Source organism: Mustela nigripes, chromosome 2 (genome assembly GCF_022355385.1).
Source record: "Mustela nigripes isolate SB6536 chromosome 2, MUSNIG.SB6536, whole genome shotgun sequence".
Lineage (NCBI taxonomy): Eukaryota > Metazoa > Chordata > Mammalia > Carnivora > Mustelidae > Mustela > Mustela nigripes.
In genome coordinates, this window is record NC_081558.1 from 70,221,625 (window position 1) to 70,246,732 (window position 25,108).

Here is a 25,108-nt window from a genome sequence, read left to right on the forward strand (position 1 = left end):
GTCAGCCCCCTGTACCTAAACCCTAAAACCAGAGACAAAACCTTGAGGAGATAACAACTAGAGAAGCAGACACTCAGAGATCTTGAATTAAAAAAGAAAAAAAAGAAAGGAAAAAAGAATAAAATAGAACTACTGAAAAAAATGAAATCCAATCAACTAAAAGGTAAAGCAGAGCAACAAAATTTACAGAGAAACTGTATTTTAAAAACTGATGAACATTTACTTTACCTTATTCAAGTGTCAAACCTATACCAAAAATTAGAAAATCCTTCCTAAAATTTATATGAATCCCAAGGGACCCCAACTAAGAAACAATCCTGAAAAAGAGAAAAAAAGTTGGAGGTCTCACACTTTGACTCCAGAACTTAACTACTACAAAGCTATGGTAATCAAGACACTCTGGCACTGGCATAAAGACTGGTATTTAGACTAAATAAACCCTCACATATGTGGTCAAAAGATTATCGACAAAGGTGCCAATACCAATCAATGGGGAAACAACAGCCTTTTCAACAAATGGTGCTGGGAAAACTGGATATACACGTGCAGAAGAATGAAGTCAAACCCTTACTAACACCATACACAAAAATTAACTCAAAATGGATCAAAAACCTAAATACAAAAGCTAAAACTGTAAAACTCTAAGAAATGAAAAAGCTTTAAGACACTGAATTTGGCAATGATTTCTTGCATATGACATTAAAAGCCAGGCAACAAAAGAGAAAGTGGAAAATCTGAGTTTCAAAGGGCACTATCAAGAGCAAAAAGGCAACCCACAGAGTAGGAGAAAATATTTCCAAGTCACCTAATCTGATAAAAGGGTAACAGCCAGAAGATATGAAGAACTCTTACAAATCAACAACATAAAACAACCCAATTAGAAAACAGGCAAAGAACATAAATGGACATTTCTCCAAAGAAGAAAAACAGATGGTCAACAAATACATGAAAAGATGCGCATCAGTGAACTACAAATCAAAACCATGCCGGTGTACAGCTTCACACCCATCAGGATAGCTACTATTAAAAAATGATCAGGAGGAGGATGTGGACAAATTGGAAGCCTTATGCACTGCTAGAAGGAACGTAAGATAGTACAGCCGCTGTGGAAAACAGTATGAGGTCTCCTCAGTAAATGAGAAGATAGAATTACCAAATAATCCAAATCTGGTAATCCAGAATTACCAATAATCCTCCTAAGTATATACCCAAAATAACTGATAGCAGGGACGCAAACAGATATTTGTATACCAATGTTCACAGCAGTATTAATTGCAATAGCCAAAGATAGAAGCAACCTAAGTACCCATCAACAGGTAAAAAGATAAAATGGAGCACTGGGTGTTATACCTAAACAATGAATCTTGGAACAGATCAGAAACTAATGACATACTGTATGGTGACTAACATAATAAAAATTTTTTTTAAATGTGGCATATACATCTGGGGGATATTAATCTACCTTAAAAAGGGAAGACCTTCTGATACATGCTACGACATGGCTGAACTCTGAAAACGTTAAGCTAAATGAATTAAGCCAGGCACAAAAAGATAATTATCGTATGATCCCAATTAATTTAGGTATAGAATAAGCAAATTCAGAGAAACAAAAGGTAGAATAGAAGTTTACCAGGACTGGGAGAAGGAGGATGGGGAGTTAAAGTTTAATGGGTAATGGCTTCCTTTTAGGATGATGAAAAAGTTCTGGAAATTGATAGTGGTGATGGTTGCACAGCACTGTGAATATACTTAATACCCTCACTAAAATGGTCAATTTCATATGATGTATATTTCCACAGTCAAAATCTTTAAAAATACCTGTATTATTTGACAGAGATCACAAGTAGGCAGAGAGGCAGACAGAGAAATGGGGGGGGAAGCAGGCTCCCCGCTGAGCAGAGAGCCCAATTGCGGGCTCGATCCCAGGACCCTGAGATCATGACCTGAGCTGAAGGCAGAGGCTTAATTCGCTAAGCCACCCAGGTGCCCCAAAACAGTTTAATTAAAATATTATGCATTACTGTGCTCACTTTGGCAGCACATATACTAAAATATTATGCATTATTATATGTGGATTACATGCCTCAGTAAAGTTGATTGGCAAAGGATACAAAATTTCTTAAATATCCACTATTGAAAGTTCTAACAAAAGGGCATTTTTTATAAACACCAACTGGGAATGCATGTCAATACAATGTTTCTAAAGAATGTTTTAGCATTTTATCAGAATTATTTATTGCCTTCTACTCATTTGTTCTAATTCTATGAATCTGCCCTCAGGAAAAAAAAAAAAATAGGCACCAAGATTTAAACACAAAAATGTTCATTGACATATTATTTATAATGTTACAATATTATCCAAAAATAGGGAACAGGGTAAATTAAATGACCAGACATTCCTAGCATAGAAGAAAAGGCATACCTTGAAAAAAATCTTAGACAAATTGTTAATGACATTAAAAAATGCATAACATATGGGGTGCCTGGGTAGCTCAGTTTGTTAAGTGCCTGACTTGATTTCAGCTCAGGTCATGATCTCAGGGTCATGAGATCAAGCCCTTCAACAAGCTCCATGCTGAGTGCAGAACCTATGCAGCACCTGCTTAAGATTATCTCTTTCCCACTCCCTTCAGCCCCTTCATTATTTCTCTCTCTCAAAAAAGTAGATACATAAGGGGAAGAGAAACAAAACATCTTTTAATTTTATTTAAATTCAATTAACATATATTATTAGTTTCAGAGGTAGAGAGCAGTGATTCATCATTCTCCTATAATACCCCGTGCTGACACATTCCCTCCTTAATATTCATCACCCAGCCCATTCCCCCACGTCCCCACCATCCAGAACCTCGGTTCGGAGAAACAAATTCTATGTTGTTCTACTTTGTTTTTTTGTATGCTGAACAAAGCCAAGGAATAAACACATTTACTTCAACAGTGGCTACCCGCCAGCTAAGTTGAGGACCCATATATGCTGTTAAGGGGATATGACCTAGGTCAGAGAAGGCCCTGCTGGAAGAACTGGTATTTGAATGGAGGAAGACAAATAGAAAGAAGGTTCCAAGCAGAGGATTTGACTACCTTATTATTTATCACTTTCCTCAAACACAAGCTGTTTTATAATGAAGTTTCAATCTAAAAGATGGCGGGGGCGGGGGGCAGTCCTTGGAAAGGATTAAAAAAAGTCGATTTTTGTAAGTCAGCAGGGGGCACCCCATTCAAGGATATAAGTTTAGCTGAAGTGTGAGGTTTTGTTTGGTTTCTTTTTAGTGATCACACCACAAACCTTCTCAAAGTTTTACATGCTCAAAAAATATCTAAAAATCCTATTTGCAATGCCAAGTTTTACCTTGGGGAAGTAACCTCAGAAGATGCATAACAAAAATTATAAAAAAAAAAAAAAAGGCATTTGTGAATACCTCATTTCCCCCAAATTTCACCATTCTGGAATAAGTGCTATTACCACATTTCACAAATACCCTCACTGTTGTTTTCATGTACTTTTCTAACAAGAATACAAGATAAGCAGGCTTGACCACACCAAGCACAGCCACTGCAACCTCCAGTCTCCAACATCTGCTACCCACCCAGGAAGAATCTGGCACCAGTGCAAAGTAGTTCCTGTACTTGCTTATTCGAAAGGTAATTATTAGTATCTGATGTATACACTATCCTCATCTTAGAGTTGAGGAAACTGAGGCTCAGCACTTAAGGTAATTTACCCAGAGGGCAGATCTGTGAGTCACACCCAGGTCTGTGTGAATGCAAAGCCCATGCAATTTCATAGCCACACAGAGACTCCCAGCAGAGCTGAGACTCAGAAAGAGGGAATCATGATTTGTTTTCCCCTCTGATTTCCCCCAACCATGAGAGACTGTGGACTCTGAGAAGCAAACTGAGGGTTTTGGAGTGAAGGGGGGTGAGGGTGAGGGGTTGGGTGAGCCTGGTGGTAGGTATTAAGGAGGGCACAAATTGATGGAGCACTGGGTGTGGTGCATAAACAATGAATTACGGATCACTGAAAAAATAAAATAAAATAAAACTTAAAAAAAAAAAAAAGAATGAAAAGAAAAGAAAGAGGTAATCATCTAGCCTGGTCTCGCTGGCTACCAGAGCCCAGAGCCTTCTAACACTTTATCTAATGTGCTTTTCCACCATGGTATGTTGCCTACATAATAAGAAAATATGTATCTTTCCATCAGGAGCTTACAGAGCATAATCCCATTAGATTTCAAATAACATCATAAGGAAGTCATGCATCATGTACGGGAAAGATGAAATCACAAGGGAAAACTCTGCAGGAAGCAAAAATAAAACATAGGGCTCAAGTGTTTAATAAAGAATATTCATAAGAGGAAGAGTAACAAAGTTTCCAGAGGTAGTTTATATAATCCTAGAATTATATTTATAATAGTATATGGCCTATTTTTGAAATATTTTTAATTTACAGTTGGGATGCCTATGATTGCTTAGGATTCAGAGTAATTATTACTTCAGTATATAATAACTTAGAACTATGTGCTTTTGATAAATATGTTGTAACTATTTAATGAATAATTAAAATATAAATGTTACTTACATATCCCAGTTTGGAGCTATTCTCAAATGCTGGATTAGCAACTGGAACTAGAATAAAAAAAAAGTAAGATGTACACTTTGTTCTTGACTAATGCATGTGACCTGAAGACAACTGAAATGTGAATCCTGCACTAGGAGACAACAGAAGAAGTTAAAGATCACTGTCTATTAAACTGATCTCAGACATGAGGATTAAACAACTCCGGCAAACTATAATCTTGATAAATCATTTTTTTCTACTGTAATTAGATCAAGTTAGTATTTTAGCACTAAAGTTTTAATCTCAACAGAAATACAAAAGTTACATACAAAAGGCATGCTGTGAGGACCATGAAAGGAGTCTTTACAACGAACTACGTACCAGCGGGGAATGGAGGAGCCGGGTGGCCACGTCCCGGTGTCCAGCCACAACACACAGATAGCAAAGGAGATTGAGCTTGGCTCGGGAGGCCCCTGTGCTCTTTTCAGTGGAGTCGATCTGTGAGCACACTTGCTGTAAAAAGTCATTCCAATCTTGGTCTTTTAGAAATATTAACTTATCCACTGGAGAGGAAAGGAAAGGTTCAAAGTAGGTATCATGTAAAAATTAAAAAAAAAAAAAAAACTGAAAACATTACAAGAGAAATAAATGGAACACAGAATTTCAATAGCTAAAATGAGGACAAAGAAAATCCTAACTTTATAATGTCAAAACCATAAAGTCCTCCAAAGATGACACTTTTATTTATTCTTCTAGATCCCTCTTCTTCTACCCATGGAGACTTTTTCACTATGTGAATGGAAAACTGTGCAGATGCCCACGGGAGAATCACCCTGCAACCCAGAATCTACAAAATACAAAGCTAAATAAAATTGTATTACAAAAAAGCAAGATAGCCTTTTGTAAGTAAAGCAATCTAGCCTTAAAATATCTGAAAAGCCAAGAACTGCACAGTTGTTAAAAGGTTTCAATGAAACCTTTCAATAACACGTTAATATTGTAGCTAAAGTCATCTGGAAAATCCAAGTCCAAACCCTCCACAAACAGAAAACAAAAACTGGGCCATGAGATGCCATCTAAAATTAACAGTTTCAGCTAATTTCTATCCTTAAACAAAATAACCTATAATAATTTCCTAAAGCAACTCAACATAAAGGGACAAAGGGAAGGAATATTATTTTGAAATACTCCTCCAAGGTTTTCATGAATATGGTTCTACTTGGCACAGCTTTGTTTTGTTTTTTTAAGATTTTTTTTAATTTATTTATTCAACAGACAGAGATCAGAGTAGGGAGAGAGGCAGGCAGGGGGGGGGGGGGAAGTAGGCTCCTTGCTGTGCAGAGAGCCTGACGCAGGGCTCAATCCCAGGACCCTGAGATCATGACCGGAGCCGAAGGCAGAGGCTTAACCCACTGAGCCACCCAGGTGCCCCTACTTGGCAGTTTATTTAAATTTGAACACATTTTATTTTTAATTTACTTTGAGTTGCTTTTAAATTATAGATTATACTCTAGCTAGGAAAATGAATTTTTTCTGGCTCGAGCTTAATAGCTGCAAATAGATTTTCTCAAACAATATCCATCAAAATTTAAGGTATAAAACAATTTCTTTTTTTTTTTTTTTTTTTGAAGATTTATTTATTTATTTATTTGACAGATCACAAGTAGGCAGAGTGGCAGGCAGAGAGAGGAGGAAGCAGGCTCCCCACTGAGCAGAGAGCCCGATGCGGGGCTCGATCCCAGGACCCTGGGATCATGACCTGAGCCAAAGGCAGAGGCTTTAACCCACTGAGCCACCCAGGTGCCCCAGGTATAAAACAATTTCTAATGTTCATCCCAAATAAGACTTCCCATTACGTGAAAGGAAACCTAACAATCATCCTTGAAGTATCCCCATTCCCACACCATCCCCACAAAAGTGAACCACCTGACCCCCTTGTTAACTGCCCCACTCTGAAATAGAACCTCAATTCTTTATTTTTTTAAGATTTTATTTATTTGACAGAAAGAGACACATCAAGAAAGGGAACACAAGCAGGGGAAGAGAGAGAGAGAGAGAGAAGTGGGCTTCCCAATATGGTGCTCAATCCCAGGACCCTAGGATCATGACCTGACCCGAAGGCAGACACTTAACAACTGAGCCATCTAAGCACCCCTAGAATCTCAATTCTTCATTGTGGTCTCCAACCCTCTGTACCCACAAGAGCACCATAAGTGTTGGAAAGTCAGTGGATCTACAAAAGGCAAGGGCAAGAGAAGGGTCCACACAGCTTTACAGGAACTTTCAGCTGAGTAAGGTGAACGCCTGGCACAAATGGATTACAGATTTATAACATACACAGCACTGTCCCAAGAATCATCAGGTGGCAAGAAAACAGGAACTCAGCTACTTAATAAATAAGATATTCCATTTGCTATTAAATTTCTTATTCATATCTATCTTCTAAGAGTCTATATGTAACCAGGCTGCTATAATCCTACCTGAAAGTGCCGGGAGATGCAGTATCTTTGGATCAAATTTAATTGGTGGTTGTTTCATTATCTGTGGTTGAAAAACAAACACTTTTAAGATGCCTTTTGAGACAGATATCTACCTCCTGATATATCTCCCGTTATATTGATTATAAATCAATTAGGGCAGGAAAAAAAAAACAATGAAAATTTGTCACTAAAACGAAAAAGAATTCAACACTGCCCTTCAGATTCAAATACAAAAGACAGATAATAATTTATAAAAATAAAATCATTTCAGGGAACCTCGCTGGCTCAGTCAGTATAAAATGTGACTTCTGATCTCTGGGTTGTGAGTTCAAACCCCATGTTGGGGGTAGAATTTACTTTAAATAGGTAAAATTTTTAGAATATCACTTCAATAAACATCGGAAATAAAATAAAGCTTCATTAAAAAAGAAGCAATTTATCCTGGTAAGGATATCCTCAAAAGGATATCCTCTTTAGCTAATAAAACTCTAGGTTAGAAATTTAGTCATATCAACAAATATTTATTGGGCACCTGAGAGGGTGAGGCAGGAGGCTAAATACTAAGGAGGATAAAGATGTGAAAAACAAAGATGTGAAAAACAAGATCCTACAGTCAGGAAGCTGATACTCTGACTGGAAACATGTTAAAACAAACAAACAAATATTGAACAATGCAAACTGGGCAGGACATAATTATAGGACAGTCCCCTAGAGAAAAAACTTTTTAAAATATTAGAGAAAGCAGCGAGCACTTTAGGCTGACAAGGTTTGTGGAAGAGCTGGAAAGGGGGTAAGGTTTTAAAGAATGGTAAGAACTTCATGGTTGAATTTGAGAACACACCACTTAGGAAGCTGTAAACAGCATGAAAAGGAAAGCACACGACTGGTTTTTTAAGGAAGGGGGAAAAAAAATGGTTAGCTGGATCCATAAGTTTAGAACAAAAGGTACTTTCATCTTGAGACGTTTAATTAAAAAGTTCAACCATCATCTCTAAGTCTAAATCTTCCAAAACCTCGCTACAGAGAGAGAATTTTAAAAAGCTTTGCTGGTAGTATTCTTGCCAAAAATGCAGAACCTCATACATAATAATCATAAGAAACAGACAAACCCAGCTTGAGCGACATTCTACAAAATACCTGATCAGTACACTTCAATGTCAAAGTCATGAAAGCCAAGAAATGACTGAGAAATTACCACAGGGCCATGAAAGACAAGGACAGGAAGTAGAAGGAAAAGAAGGCCTAACAGCAAACTGTTAACAAACCCTAGAACAGAAAAAGGACATCAGTAGTACAAACTAGTAAATTTCAAATAAATTCAGGAATTTAGTTATTAGCACTGTGCCAATGTTAATTCCCTGGCTTTGCTAACCCTTCTATGGTGCTATAAGATGCTAACATTAGGAGAAGCTGGGTAAAAACTATACAGTAACTCCACTATTTTTGGACCGTTTCTGTATGTTTAAAATTAGAAGTTAAAAAAATTTCTCCTAAGGCTTCCCCAAAACAATTAAGCATGGTCATAAAAGAAATAAGCAGAAAAAATATGGTCAAAAGATATTACAAACTGTTCTTAGAAGGTCTACTGGGAAAATGACCTATTACACATTAAATTTGGCATAAAATACAATTATTCTGCCAGACAGCTGAGCTCATAAAAAGAATTAGCTCCATTACGAAAAACTGCTGGGTAATCTATATTAAATCTTGTCTACCTAGTAAATACACATCCAAAAACCCATTGGTTCTAAATTAATGTTCCCCAATAAGAGGAGAGAAAATGGCCATGAATTGAAATAGAAAGACTTTAAGAAAGAAAAAAAGAAAATTAAGTAACAGAATAGGTAGTACAGAGGGACTGAAAAATTAATGTTTATTTTCTTAAGGAGAATACTCATCATTCCCCAGTAATACAGTAGTACATTCAAAGTGACATGAAGCAACAAAAATCATGCTGGGTACAAAGTATACCGGTGAAACATGACTCCCCAAGCTCCCAGTGTCTCCCTACCATCTGGTCTGCAGTCCTGAGCACCTGTGAGAGGGTGTGGTCTCTGTGTGCCCTGCCCATCCACCCCAGCTGAAGGGAGCAGTGCTCACTCCCATCTGCTTTCATAACACATGCACAGTTAGAGCACTTAGAGAAATTTACCCAAGTATGCATGGAGAAACGAAGGGACTGAGAAACAAAGGTCTGAGGCCTAGAAGCCCACAGATGGAGGGGAGGGAGGGAGGACTGAGCTGATGCAGAAGAGGAAGAAAAAAACCTCACCACTCAGTGAAGCAGAAAGGAGAGTGTTACAGACAGGACAGAAAGAAATGTAGCCACACAGCATGAGTGACACAAAAGCAGACAGAGGATCAGCCAAGAAAATAAGGCAAAGAATATTTGTGATGACAATATCACACCAGGAGTACAGCTCTCAGGGAAGGCTAAAGCTCAGCCCTCATCTCTTAGAGCATCTTTCCACACCTTTGGGTTGTCGATGATGGGGGTGACAACGAGATCAGAGTCCATGTAGATAAGCTCTTTCATCTGGGATTCCAGGTCCTGCTGACTCAGGTGTCCGCTTGTATTCTGAAATAAGAACAAAAATGAGGCTTTGTTTCTGTGACTCATGAAGAGCTTTTAAAAACTGAGCTCATAAGATGTTGAGTAAGACACCCCTGGAAGGGTCACCTAGATCAGTGAATCACTCACTTTGCAAATCAAACACTTTCACAGAATTCTTTGATTCTCACAAAGATCTTCAGTCATCTGTATCATTCCCATTTTTACAGAAGTAAAACACAGAAAGCTCAAAGTAATGGACTTGTTTGTGTTTGCCACAAAGGCTAGTGAGGACCAGAAAACGGAGCTTCTCTAGTCTGATGCTCTAAACTATGAGGAGGCAAACTGGTTTTTCAGTCACCAGCATGGTTTTTATCATTCATCCACTGGACGCTCATCACTTTATTCCGCCTTACAGAATATTCAGTACGAAGTTAAAATTACAGCATAAAAGAATCTCAGGGTCAAGTACTAACCTGTTACCTAAGTGTTACACATCTACCTTTATAAAAGGTGAAGTAGAGCTAACACATAATGAAAAGGAGTAACCAGGTTATTTGCTAACAATTCTATGAGATGTTTCTTTGTGCTCTACTTAAACAGTAAACAGAACTCTCATTCCTAGTGTTATGCATTAGGACTTCACATAAGACAAAAAAAGAGAGAATTTATACATTAAGAATTTCCACTGAAACACCAACCAGCAAACTGAACAAGATAAAACCAAATCAGTGAAGTGAAAAATGAGGAAATTATCCAAAACTGAGGCAGGGGCATGAAAAAAGGAATAGAGTAAGTAGCTAACAAAGTTACTGGAACCAACATCACCCCTTTGTAACTTAGAAAACAGACATATAAAAAAATACATGAAGAGTAAGTATGGAACAACTTCGGAAAACAAAAATTTTAATGCTTAAAGATATGAACTTTCAAGACAAAGACTTCAAAGAAAGACCATAATGAATTAGTTATATTAGTATATAATATATTCTTATGAGAATTAGGCAGACCAGTTAGAAATTTATATGTAAAAATTAATTTCCTATATATAAACGAAATGTAGGCATGGGTAACATTACAAAAATGAGATACCAAGGAAGCCTGTGTAGCTCAGTCGGTTAGGTGTCTAATTCCTAATTTCATTCAGCTCAGGTCATGATCTCAGGGTCGTTAGATTGAGACCTGCATCGGGCTCTGCACAGGGTGTAAAGCCTGTTCAGATTCTCCCTCTCCCTCTGTCCCTCCCCAACCCCTACTCATGCTCTCTAAAAAAAAAAAAAAAAAAATGTTTAATTTAAAAAAACCCACTCATGATAGCCAAAAATAAAATATAATGCTCAGGAATAAACTAAATGATCAAACACTATAATCCACCAAATGAAAAAAAATTAAGTTTAAAAAATTATGTTCCCGTGTTTGAAAATGAATACATATGTATAGAACCAAAAAGAAATATCAAATTGTAACCCGTGGTTCCTCTGGGTAATTAAAGTAGGGTTTTATTTTGTTTTTTTGTCCTCTTGTACAGTTTCCAAGTTTTCTACAATTATAAAAATTTTGTAATTAAATTTAAAAGTATCACTTAGAAAAAAAATATTCTCATATAGTACTTATATAATTACTGCTTGAGTATTCTCAATAAAATGATTAAGTAAACTTTTCTACAATAACCATGTGCCAGAAGATATTCAACATCTATTTCAAAATGCATTTTTTTAACCTTTACACTGATTTTCTATTTCACATATAACTAAACAATTATTAGCAGAATGAGATTTTATTATAATGCATTTATATTTCATTTCATTGCAGAAGTAAGTTTCGTGCAGTCCAAATGCATTTCATATTAAAAATTAAAGAACTAAAAGGAAGTATATCTCTCAAGCACTAAGAACAATGAGTTAACTTGGAAAAACTAATTCAAAATATCTCTGCATTCAAAAACAACTAAATGAAGGAAACTAAAGATGTAAACAAACAGAAACACAGTCCACATTCACGGAGGAAAACTGTACATTGTTAAAATAGCCATACTCCCCAAATTCAATGTCACTGCTATCACAATCCCACCTGCCTTCTTCAGAAACATGCAAAGTGAAAACTGATCCTAAAATTCACATGAAAATGCAAGGAACACAGAACAAAACAACCAAAACAACCTCGAAAAAGAACAAAGTTAGAAGAATCATACCTCCTAACTTCAAAACTTACTAAAAGGCTATGACGATCAAGAATAGCTAGCTGGGGGCACCTGCATGGTTCAGTGAGTTAGGCGGCTGCCGTTGGCTCATGTCATGATTTTAGGGTCCTGGGATTGAGCTGCACAACTGGCTCCCCGCTCAGCGGGGAGCCTGCTTCTCCCTCTCTCTCCTGTTCCCCCTACTTGTGTGCTCTATAAATAAATAAAATCTTTAAAAAAAAAAAAAAAAAAAAAAAAGGAAGAAGAATAGCTAGCTAGGGGCATCAGGGTGGCCAGCCAGTTAAGTGTTCGACTCTTAGATCTCAGGGTCATGAGTTCAAGCCCCTCATTGGGCTCCACGCTGGGCAGAGTCTACTTAAAAAAAAAAAAAAATTATTGGGGCACCTGTGTGGCTCAGTCGGTTGAATGTTCAACTCTTAACTTCAGCTCATGTCATGATCTCGGGGTCAGGAGATCAAGCCCCACACTGAGCTCCGGGTTGGGCATGAAGCCTGTCTGGGAAATCTCTCTCTCCTTCATCTTCTACTCCCCCTCATCCCTCCATCGCCCTTGTGCTCTATCTCTTAAAATAGAAAATAAAGTAGCTAACCAGTTACTATACTACCAGCATGAGAAGGATGCATAGATCAACAGACCAAAGAGTCCAGAAATAAACCTCGCTTTTATAGTCCATTGATAGTCAACAAGAATGCCAAGATAATTAACTGGGGAAAGAACAGTCTTTTCAACAAATAGTGCTAAGAAATGGAAATCCACATGCAAAACAATGAAGCTGGCATATGCCTCATGCCATATACAAAAATTAACTCAAATGCATTAAAGAGCTAAAGATAAGAGCTAAGCATAGGCATAAACCTTTGTAACCTTCAAGTAGCCAATGGCTTCTAAATTATGACACCACAAGCATAGGCAACAACAAACATGCACACAGAGATCATTTGAACTACATCAAAATTAAAAATATCTGTGCTTCAAAGGACACCACCACCAGAATATACAAAGAATTCCTACAACTCAAATGGGTAAGGATTTGAATTCTTCCAAAGGAAATACATATATATATATATATATATATATATATATGTATATATGTATATACATACACACATATATATATGAAAATATACTCAACATAATTAGCCATCAGAAATGACAATCAAAACTAGATACAATTTCACACCCCCCAGTACAGCTACCATGAATTATTCACCACCCCAAAGGCTGAAGCAACCAAAGTGTCCAAAGATGAACAGATAAACAATATGTGATTTATACACGATGGATTATTATTCAGCCTTAAAAAGGAATAAAAGTGACACATGCCAAAACATGGATGGACCCAGAAGATATCACACTGAGTGTTATAAGCCAGACACAAAAGGGCAAATATTATATGGTTCCACTTAGATGAGATGACTAGGCAACTTCACAGACACAGAGAGGAGAGTCATAGCTGCCAAGACTGTTTAGTGGGTACATAGTCTCAGTTTGGGATATAAAAAAGTTCTGGAGATAGATGGTGGGAATGGTTGAAAAAAAATGGGAAGGTACTTAATGCCACAGAATTGTCCACTTAAAAATAGTCCAATGGTAAATTTTACATAATATCTCTTTTACCATAATTAGAAAACAAATGGACAGTACCAAGTTTTGTTAGGGATAGGTCAACACTGGCATTCTCATCACTGCTGGGGGCAATGTAAAACGGCAGTTACCACACAATGCCGCGATTACACTCCTACAGGTATGAGGAGAAATTAAACACATGCTCCCTCAAAACCGTATGTATGGATGTTCACAGCAGCCCAAGTCACAACAACCACAAGGTGGAAAAGACCCAAATGTCCACCAACCCATGAATGGGTCTATCTAATGTGGCATATGCAATAAATTTTTGGCACTAAAAAGAAACAAAGGACTGATACATGCTATAATTTGGATGAATCTTAAAAAAACATGAGGTTAGGTGAAGAAAGCCAGTCACAAAAGAACACATATTATGTTATTTCATTTACATGTGATGTCCAGAATAAACAAATATCTAAAGACAAAGAAGAGTGGTTGCCTAGGGTAAGAGGTGAGAGAAATTGAGGGAAAACAGGAGTGACGGCTAGTAAGTGTGGGGTTTCTTTGTGGCATAATTAGTGTTTTCAAAATGACCGTGATGATGGCTGCATGACTGCATGAATATGCTCAAAGACCTGAACTATACACTCTGTCCAAGTGAATTGCATGGATGTCAGTCACATCTCAGGAAAGCCATTATCAAAGACCTAACTCCCTCTTAAGAGTACTTAGCAAAAAAACCAGTGATCATCAAAGAAGATGACTTAATTGTAAATTTCATCACTTCGATCATAGTTCAGAGATGAACTTGGTAATTATTCTTCTAAGTCTATCTTATATGAAAACAAACAAACAAACAAACAAAAAACAAGAAAAAGTTCCTTTGTGTTCACCTTGGTTGAAGGAGAAGTCTTCTGGGGTGAATGCTGAGTCCTGTCCTCACCAGGACTTAATCCCACTGCAGTGCTCGTTCTTGGAGTTGGACGAGTACTGGAAAATACCAACCAGTCAACATTACTCAGATTTTAGAAACTTCCACGTGTTAACTATTATCTGGAGGAAAAAAAACACACACACACACCTCACGAGAGGGGGAAAAAAAAAAGATTCTAGGTGATCTCATATATTTAAATTCTAATTTGTGTTTATCTGACACTTTTGTAAATGTCTTTAACGCAATTTCCTAGCTAATTTATGATCTCTTATTTATACAATCTATGTTATATATCCCAGGACCCTGAGATCATGACCTGAGCAGCGGCTCGGCGGCAGCGGCTTAACCCACTGAGCCACCCAGGCGCCCTTAATAGTAACTTTGAAAGCAGAGAGTGAAACTGGAATCTGGCATTCATATCCCTGTCCTGTATGTCTGCACAACATGGCTTGCCACCAGGACAAGAGATACTTTGGGAAGACCCCACTGTCACCTCCCATGGATTCCCTGCTGCTCTGTCATCTTACCTACCTGAGAAGAAACATGGACTCATTCGGTTGACCTCCAACAGTACTTTTAGGCCTCAACTCAGCTGGATTTTCTGTGGCAGAAAAGATAAACATTATCCATAAAGGACCAAAAATATTATGAGCAGAGCAGGATACAGACAGAAACTTAAAGAGAATGGTAACAAAAACTAGAAACCCTTAAAAAGTATCAGTGACACGAACGTGCTATAGTGAGAGCGCACCTAGTCTGAAAGAGTGACTTAAGCGCTGACCGCTCTTCTCCCCCTTGGCTTGTCTGCTCGGAGGCTTCAAAAACTCCTTGCGATCTTGTGTCCCAGAAAGCTCCATCACTTTCCTGCTGTTCAACAGGAGAAAGGCAACACGATCAAATTTACTTTTGAGTTTTCTAGAATTTTCTGTGTAGAACAAGAGATGGGAAAAGATCATTAAATTACAGGTAACATCTGGCAAAGCCATGGGGTTGGAAAGTATAGTCACAGAGTGGCTAAAATGAGCACTTACAATACCAAAGGCATTGTATGGAATATATAAACCTTATCTCTGAAAAATAAATACAGCATGTAGACTGGAGAAAGAAACCAAAACTCAAAGTACCTATAAACCCACAGTGAGTTTCCTTTTTACCCCTTCCAGTATGGCCTGGCCTAGCCTCTAAGGCAATGAGTACAGACAAGAGGACCCCTCAAGAGAATCTTCCTAGTTCTGTTCTACAGAACAGGAAAAGGTACCTCTAAGGGGAAATTCCCTGGTTTGTTTTGGTTTTTTCAATTTTTTTTTTCTTTTTCCATTTTATTCTGTTCCAGCCTCCAGGTAATCCTGCTGCAGCTAGCTGGGAAAGCAGCAGCTTCTAGCTGGTGCCTAAAACTGAAGGAGGGGTATCTTCTCTAATCAGATAGCTAGGATCCCAAGAACATAAAGCAAATCCCTGTTGCTCTGTTCTATCTTTCTCCTGTCTTGCTGTCCTCCTGCCACTTGGCCCCAAATACCTGCAGCAAAACATAAAAATTATAACACAGAGTGTGACTAAGTAGGGTTTATTGTGGGATTACAAGGCTGGTTCAATATTTGAAAACCAATGTATGTAAGAGTCCATAATCAGAGTCTCAAGAAGAAAATGCGTATGATCTTCATCAACTGATACTAAAAGGCATTTTATAAAACTGAATGTTCATTCAAACTAAAAAGAGCAGCTACACAAACCTCCAGCTCATTGTACTTAATGGTGAAAGGCTGAAGGCTTTCATCCCAGAATCAGAAACCAGGCAAAGATGTTAAATTTCATCACTACTGATTCAACATCTTACAGGAAAGAAGAGAAAAAAAAAAAAAAAGGCTCAGCAAGGGCAATAAGGCAAGAAAAGAAATCAAAAGCACAGAGATTAAAAGGGAAGATGACAAACTAAGGGCAGAGGTGTTCTGTGACTTGCTGATGCAGGAGGACCAAGACCAGGGTCCCGCTTTCTGGAGTTCCCCCAAAGCCTAACACAATGGGGAAAGTACGGTTAAATCTCACTGGATCAGAGAAACCCAAGTTAGGGAGAGACCTTATTAAAATTCAGTGTTCTCCATCCAATACACTGAATTTGCCAAAATGAAAATCAAGAATCGGACAACCATTCACCACTGAATAAGTGGAGAGGGAGGAAAGCTAACTAGCAGAACTTTACTTGACCACTTCTCACCTGGTTCTTAATAAAAATTACTTGTGTAAGTGTCCTGGGCTAAGAAGACTATATAATAAAAATGAGGTATTTCAGTCAGGCTCAGACAGGAGCTAGGTTATGCTGTGGTAACATACAATGCACAAATCCCAGTGGCTTGAGTCTCCTAACTTTGTCTCACTCATACACACAGCCATTGAAGGCTGGCAGGAAAGCAACACTAATCACAGTCACTGAAGACTCAGCCTGACAGCAACCCCATTTGGACATTTTCATCCCAGTTACCTCATCAGCATGAAGAAATGTGAGATCTGACACACAAAGGTTTCTATGCAGAACACACATCGCTTCTGCTCATGTTTCATTAGCCAAAGCCAGTCCCAGGACCACACCTAACTCAAAAGGGGGAAAGGAAATCCTACTATGTGCCTGCAAGGTGGAATGTGAGTTACATTTGGTGGTCAGAGCTAATGACTACCATACTAAATCACTGACTGAATAATAAACAACTAATGAGAAAATGAACAAAGTTGAGAACACAATGTCATGATTAAATCCTTTAGCAAAACTTAAAAGATTTTCTCCTAGCAAGCAGAGAAATTCATGTCATTGACACTAAATTGATAGAACAGTAATCAGGAAGATCATTTAATAATCATGCCCCCCTCACAAAGATAAGCTTATATTACTACCTGATGTTGGAATCCTCAATGCTTGATTCCTGATCTTTCCTAGTGAAGGCATCCTTCCAAAATGAATGCTGCAGTAGGCCTGCCCAAGTTAATCTTTATAAAACAAAAATGTTAAAAACTCTATTTTAACATGATCTACCATCCACAATTCCCAAGTCATGTCCCAACTACATCTACCAGAATTTATGATTTATAAATTTCTCTCTATAAATATACCTCAGAAATTCTTTCATTTAATTGTTTTTAAGATTTTATTTATTTATTTGAAAGGCAGAGCCCAAGACAGCAAGCATATGGCCGAGCAGATGAGGGAGAGAGTCTCAAGCAGACTTTCCGCTGAGCGTGGAGCCTGACTCGGGGCCCAATTGCACCACCCTGAGATCATGACCTGAGCCAAAACCAAGAGTCAGACATGAACCGACTGAGCCACCCAGGTGCCCCTAGTTTCATTTTAGTATATAATTAATCTCTTAATGAAACACGAAAAAATAATTCAGAAACTTAAATAGTATAGAATTAAAGAGTCCAATAATTAAGTATTAGAAGTTTCAGGGCTCATATTCGACAGAGCCTGATAAAAACATTTTGGGTTCTCAAAAACATTCTATGAATGGAATCTAAAATTAGCTTAAAATTTTAAACTAAATATATCCAACATTATCAATCTATAATTCTGTCATCCTTTATTCTGTATACCCTACCTGTTTCACACATTTCATTTTGGGAACTTCCCTTTTAAAACTGCATTCAGAAATAAGAAAATTAACCTCATAATTTTACATAGTCATACTTCTGTGTAGGAGCTAAAAGGTTATCTAGCTAGTTCACCCATATTAGAATGACTTCAGACCGTATCTAAAACCCAGACTCAGACTCACTTTCAAAGCATTACTTTTTACAACTAATAAAGCATGCTTCTGGTTATAATCATCAGACGAGGAATGATTAAGCCTAACTGAAATTTCAAAATGAAAGAGAATATATGATTATGAAATAAAATCACTTTAGGGCGCCTGGGTGGCTCAGTCAGGTAAGCATCCGACTCTGACTTCAGCTCAGATCTTGATCTCAGGGTCATGAGTTCAAGCCCTGAGTTGGGCTCCACACTGGGCATGGAACCTACTTAAAAGAAAATATAATAAAACCTACCTAGGTCAAAATTAAAACGTGATTAACAAAAGGAATATGCAATTACATACAATATCCCTTTTGTACAAAGGGCTCTTAAAACTCACTAGCAGAAATTTTTAAATGCCAATAAAGTGAAATTTCTTTCTTTTTTATCTGGCAGCTTAGCAAATATAAGGTCAAAGTCCACTGAAGGTAACACTGGGAGGGTTACTAAACCAGCACACATTCCAAGAATGTAGCAAAGGCATCAAACGGTTTCATGTTCTTAGCCTCTGGCCACCAACCCCACAGTCATAAATCTGTCCAAAGCTGCTAACTGCCTAAGTTAACAACAACAAATACACAAAAGGACTTCTACTGTTGCAGCCCATGGAATATTCTAAATCAAGAAACACTATAAATGTTTACTATACTTAAGGTATACATGTACATTCTGCAGCCATGTAGGACTTAGTGTACATATAGGAAGAACTAGGTTACAGAGTGGTACCATTTATGCAACAAAGTATACAAGGATATAAACATGTGGAAATGTGAATACACCATCCTAAATTAAGTATATTTGTATCCTATCAAAAGGTGTCTGGAAGGGGCGCCTGGGTGGCTCAGTGGGTTAAGCCGCTGCCTTCAGCTCAGGTCATGATCTCAGGGTCCTGGGATCGAGCCCCGCATCGGGCTCTCTGCTCAGCAGGGAGCCTGCTTCCCTCTCTCTCTCTCTGCCTGCCTCTCTGTCTACTTGTGATCTCTCTGTGTCAAATAAATAAATAAAATCTTTAAAAAAAAAAAAAAAAAAAAAAAGGTGTCTGGAAGATCACAGCAAAATAACAGCAATCCTAAAAGCATCCATTTAAGCACAAGGTGTGCTTACACAAGAATTAGCAGCTCCTTCTGTAGTTTTTCACTTATACTTAGGGAAGCTAGAGACTGGATTATTTTACATGCTACACTAAACTGACTTCATTTTACACCCTGAAGCAGAGACCCCAAATACTTGCCTAAAACCCCCCAGTTACCTAGTGGCAGAATCTGAAGTAGAAACCAGTTGCTCTTGTCTGCCAACCCAGGGAGATCCCCACCAGATCCACCCTCCTCCACCCCTTGCCACAGTGAATTCGAACTTTCTGCCATTACTGTAACCTGGAAAAGTCACTTTGTGCCTATTATCCTCGCACTTGATACCCTCGTTATGACAGGATCATCAGAAAAACAGATCACATTAAAATACCACTCAGTAGTTATAACATTAACTATCTTGACAGCATCATCCTTCGTTCAATAGTATATGACAGTTTTAACCTGAAATCCACAATGGGAAAAAATGCCCTCTTGGATCTGGGAGTTATAAGAAAATCCACCAACCTACTATGCAACTATTTATTAAAGGAGAAATGGACTTCAAAAACTTCCTCAGGATTAAAACCCCTGCAAACAAAGAGCCAAACCAAGAAACAGACTCTTAACTAGAGAGAACAAACTGCTGGCTACCAGCGGGGAGGAAGGCAGGAGGATGGGGGATATAGGTGACAGGGATAAAGGAGGGCCTTCGCTGTGATGAGCCCAGGATGATGTATGCAACTGTTGAATCCCTATATGGTACACCTAAAACTAATATTACACTATGTGTTAGGGGCTCCCGGGCAGCTCAGTAGGTTAAGCTGCTGACTCTTGATTTCAGCTCAGGTCATGATCTTAGGTTCACGGGTCAAGCTGCATGTAGGAATTCCCACTCAGCAAGGAGTCTGTTTCTCCCTCTCCCTCTGCCCCTCCCTTCACTCACCCTCTCTCACTTTCTCTAAAATAAATAAATCTTTAATATTACACTGTATGTTACCTGGAATTAAAAACTTTATAACCCCTGCAAACAGAAAAAATAAACACTCAAAAAAAAAAAAAAAAAAGAAAAAGAAAGAAATCTGAGTTTATGTTGAGTAATTTGAATAGCTCTCTGTATAGAACAGTACTATTTTAGAAGTATGTGAAAGGAGAAAAAGATTCCTCTTCTTAATATTAAAATACTACCCACACATACCTCTTCTGAGGATCCTTTTGAAGTAAACCATCAAGCAAATTAATAAAATCTGAAGAAGCTTTAGGAAGAGAAGGATCTATACACAAATTCCCAAAAGAAAAACAGGTGGTAAGTATAGGAATACATACTCTGCAAAAACATTTAGAGTAACAGTACTCTAAGCACGTATCATTTTTAAGAGAACACTGAATCCATTACTAACAATTACAGCCTCCATTTAATGGGGGTGAGGTGTGGGCATAAAATGAAATGTGTTTTCCTAGAACACAAAAAACATGAATCTCAAAAACTAAGTCTTGACTTCATTTTCTCTTTATTGCATTTAACTTTTAATTATGCCTCATTTTCTGAGGCATTCTTAATTTGACCAACGTGGCTTCACAATGCATAATAAAAATATTTGCAATCCCTCTTTTCTCCCGCTCCCTATTCTAAAAATTTTTTTAACAGGAAAATAATAGCACAATATGATGATACTGGCCAATTCCAGTATTCTCCAACTATTAGTTCTTTTTAAATTAGATTATATCACAACCACACTACCAGCCTCTGGTTACAAGCAGCCATGAAGACGATGCACAAACACATCAAACAGAGGGTGTTATTGGGCACTATGGTCACAGTCACAGGAAGATCGCTAAATAAGCCTGGGCCACCATACCTTTGACACCTGCATTTTCAGATTTCTCTTCCCTGCATAAAAATCCTTAACTTACAGGACAGACCCATAATCAATACTGTGAGTATTAAAAACAAAACAAAAATCAGAAATCATCATTACAGGAGATAGCTTTTATAGAAACCAGTCATTCTTGATATAAAAGTTAAAAGACAAACAAATGCAGTTTTGTTCTTTTAAGTAAGTACAGACTATTTTCAAAATAAGGTTTTGAGGGTTTTCTCCTCCTTAGGATGGCTCTTGAAATCCTAAAAGAATTCTGTATTCCCAGTTCCATAGATTAGTTCTCTAAGTTTTTTTTCTTCTAAAAATGTACATTTTTTTTTTATAAAGTCCTGTTTTCACGTGTGTGTCTTGAAACTCCTTTTGTGAGCATGGCACTTCCACGCACAAAGTGCTTTACTTTGTTTGTTCCGGGTTTTTTTCCTTTTCTTGCCTTAAAATTGTTAGTGGTAGATTGTTATGTTAATCAAAATTCACATGATAAAAGTTCCAGTACTTTCAAAATACCACAACTCTAGCTTAAAAAAAGACTAAAATCACGTCAGGGACATTCTTATTCATGGAGATAGAGAAGGACTGACAAATGCCTGGCTTGCCCTTATTTGAATATTAAACAGAAATAACTACTTGGAACATAAGCACAACATAAGTAAATGATACATACACAAGAAAGAAAAACACAGAAGGTTGGGTTTTTAAAATCTTTAATCAGACTTCTGTTGATCTAAGAGCACAAAATAATTTGTGCTTTTATTTTTTTTTTTTTAAAGATTTTATTTATTTATCAGAGAGAGAGAGTGAGCACAGGCAGACAGAATGGCAGACAGAGGCAGAGGGAGAAGCAGGCTCCCTGACGAGCAAGGAGCCTGATGTGGGACTCGATCCCAGGACGCTGGGATCATGACCCGAGCCGAAGGCAGCTGCTTAACAAACTGAGCCACCCAGGAGTCCCTAATTTGTGCTTTTAAATGAGGGAATCTATTAGTAGTACTTTGGTCTTCATTTTAGTGTCTTAAAAAGAAAAAAAAAGCAAAAGGAATGCTAACATTTCTAAAAATATCCATCTGAATCTATAAAATGTAAATTTGAGGGTTAGGAATTAAAAACTGATTTTAGATAAAAATGTACCATTAGTGTCAGATGAAAACTAGCTGCCTTTATCACAAAAATAAATTTAAAAATCTTACCTTTTGGAATAGGTGGCAAAGGATCCTCATAAAAAATCTTTTCAACTAATTCTGAAAAAGTTTCTGAGAAGAATGGAGGTTTTCCTGAAACCACAAGAAAAACTGCAAAATTAGACAATATTTTGCTATCCCTAATAATTCTAAATCTGAACTACAGATATTTTAGGATTATATAATTGATAGGAAAAAATACAGAGCAAGAACTACTTACTGAATGCTTAGTACAGACCAGGCACACTGTATATTTTTATATTTCTATAAGTCAAAACCTATCAGCCTAACAAATATGCTGATTCATTTATGGATCATTGCCATGATCCCAGGGCTGCATGGGCCACTGGACACATCTGAATAATTCACAGGCACAAGGTACCTTACAACTTCTAATAATTATAATAATCTAATAATCTAGTAAGTAGGCACATTTTTCCAAATGATTATCATGAAAAACACCTATACCTCAGAAGTTCCTTAACGTATTATGTTAAAGGTTCCAGATGTATGCGTAGACACCAAGAATACAGGAGGAATACAGAGAAAAGCAAGCTAAAACCAGTTATATAAAAATTTGATGGGATGCCTGAGTGGCTCAGTGGGTTAAGCCACTGCCTTTGGCTCAGGTCATGATCCTAGGGTCCTGGGACTGAGTCCCGAATCAGGGGAGGGGGGGGTCCTGCTTCTCTCTCTGCCTCTGCCTGCCTCTTTGGCTCCTTGTGCGCTCTGACAAATAAATAAATAAAATCTTTAAAAAAAAATGTTTTTGGAAAAGCCAGGTTTTTTTTCCCATCTTCCAGGTAAAATTGCTGCAACCTACAGACTTCATCCTTTTGTGTGTGCCCAGCTTCAATTTTAAAATGAACCAGAAAGTAATCACCTGAAAACATTTCATAAAGCAGGCAGCCCAAAGACCAGAGGTCACTGGTGATGGAGAAGTCAGCACCCCTTAAAATTTCTGGCGCTGTATATGTAAGAGATCCTAGAAGTATAAAAAACAAGTTAGGCATTTGTATCAATCCCCAAAACAAATCTACCTCCCTAGGCCTTCCTGTGTATTCCACATCTTTTAATGGTTTCTAATTTTAAGGTTTCATTTACAAGGATACATAAGAACACAAAGAGGTTTCAAAAACCCACTTGAGTTAGAGGTATGGCACAATACTATTGCATCTTCAGTATATTCTTTTTTTTTTAAGGTAAAAATTTAAATAATCAAAAGAACCTTTGATTATAATATTTTCATTAGAACAGGCTAAATTATATAGCAAGAACACCCCAAATTCCCACTGGCTTACCAACAAGGGTTTATTTATTACTCCCAATGTCCACCAACACGTCCACCACAGGTCAGCCCAGGGGCCCTGACCCTCAGAATCACTCCAAGAGCCAGGCTGACAGAGACACCATCTCAACACAGGCTTCCATCATCACCAAGATGAGGGAAAGAACATGGCAAACTGCACACTGGCTCTGAAAATGCCCACCTCAGAGTAACTCCCATCACTTCTGCTCACACTTCCTAAACTTTGGCAGGGAGAAGATGCAATCCAGGGGAACAGGCAATGTTTAGTGAGAAACACTAAGGTATGCCACATAGACTTTATACAAGTTTAATATTACAAAGAAGTGGGGCACCTGGGTGGCTCAGTGGGTTAAAGCCTCTGCCTTCAGCTCAGGTCATAATCCCAGGGTCCTGGGATCGAGCCCCGCATCAGGCTCTCTGCTCAATGAGGAGCTTGCTTCTCCCCCACTCTCTGCCTGCCTCTCTGCCTACTTGCGATCTCTGTCAAATAAATAAAATCTTTAAAAAGAAAAATTACAAATAAGTAGCATTGAGTTAGCAAGTTCCCTTATTCACTGATGAGAAACTGAAGCCTAGAGGGTCCCCTAACATCTCTTAAGTCACATGGTTGAGAGGTTGCAGAACACCCACCAGAATTCCACCGAAAACCCGCCCATCTTCCAATGAGAAAGTTCTTTCCACGAAGCGAGTCATCACCACTCACTGGTGAGTGAGTATATTCCACTGAGGTAAATCTTCCAGCGAACAGTATCCCCAGGGCCCATTACAGCCAGGGCTGCAGTCTCAAGTGGCCTCAGTGTTTAAAGCTCTCCTAGGTGACATTTTTGCTATGCCATCACATTTCATCCATACATTCACTCACACAGCACACACTTACGGAAGGCCTATTTGCCCTTACTATGCCAGGTCCTGAGAAAGCAAGCATAAATAAGACCCCCAAGATGCCCAGGCACATCATTAGTAGGTGTTGAAGGTGAATGTCAGTCTTCCCTGATTAGAATGCTAGTTTAGTTAGGCCTGGGGGTTTTGCCTGTTTGTTCCCTTTCGTATCTCCAGTGTCTAGGACATGTCTAAATTTCTGTTGATTTATGCACTTTCTTCTTCCCTCGACATTGAGTTAATAAACATACTAATGAACAAATGAAGTCCCTACCAACATAACTGCGTGGGAAGAAAATGATTACGTGTGTTAAGTTTGACAACAGATTTACACATGGAACATTACAAAAGAGGGGCGCCTGATGGCTCTGTCAGTTAAGCTCCAACTCTTGATTTTGGCTCATGTCATGATCTCAGGCTTGTGAGACTGAGTCCCACATCAGCTCTGCAGTTGGCATGGAGCCTGCTTGGATTCTCTCTCTCCCTCTCCTTCTCCCCTTCCTGCCCCCAGCTCCACTCGCACACTCCTTCTCTCTCTAAAAACAGTATTACAAAAGGTATCACTTCACAATCCCCCCTCAAGTACAACTCTTAACACTCCAGGCCCCAACTCACTAGCAAAACCACCTCCCAAAAATGCACCCTAACAATCTCCCTTAATTTCAGAATATCAGCTACTCATCAATGCTGAAAAAATATCTACTTAGCCTATAGTGTGTGGCAGGCAC

General features: G+C 38.1%; 1 protein-coding gene across 5 annotated transcripts in view; it reads right to left on the minus strand.

Annotated features, from left to right (window-relative positions):
- Positions 1-25,108, minus strand: part of ULK4 (unc-51 like kinase 4) — a 653,153-nt gene that overhangs the window by 613,731 nt on the left and 14,314 nt on the right. For 4 of the 5 annotated variants that reach the window (XM_059390726.1, XM_059390724.1, XM_059390727.1 and 1 more), the window contains exons 6-16: positions 23,076-23,177; positions 22,202-22,285; positions 20,333-20,408; positions 17,173-17,265; positions 15,041-15,156; positions 14,821-14,890; positions 14,249-14,345; positions 9,512-9,616; positions 7,039-7,099; positions 4,940-5,121; positions 4,580-4,626 (exon numbers count right to left, since the gene is read on the minus strand). In XM_059390726.1, the coding sequence (XP_059246709.1) occupies positions 4,580-4,626; positions 4,940-5,121; positions 7,039-7,099; positions 9,512-9,616; positions 14,249-14,345; positions 14,821-14,890; positions 15,041-15,156; positions 17,173-17,265; positions 20,333-20,408; positions 22,202-22,285; positions 23,076-23,177 (1,033 nt within the window). The remainder of the gene's footprint in view (positions 1-4,579; positions 4,627-4,939; positions 5,122-7,038; positions 7,100-9,511; positions 9,617-14,248; positions 14,346-14,820; positions 14,891-15,040; positions 15,157-17,172; positions 17,266-20,332; positions 20,409-22,201; positions 22,286-23,075; positions 23,178-25,108) is intronic. The other variant, XM_059390725.1, reaches the window with a different exon arrangement.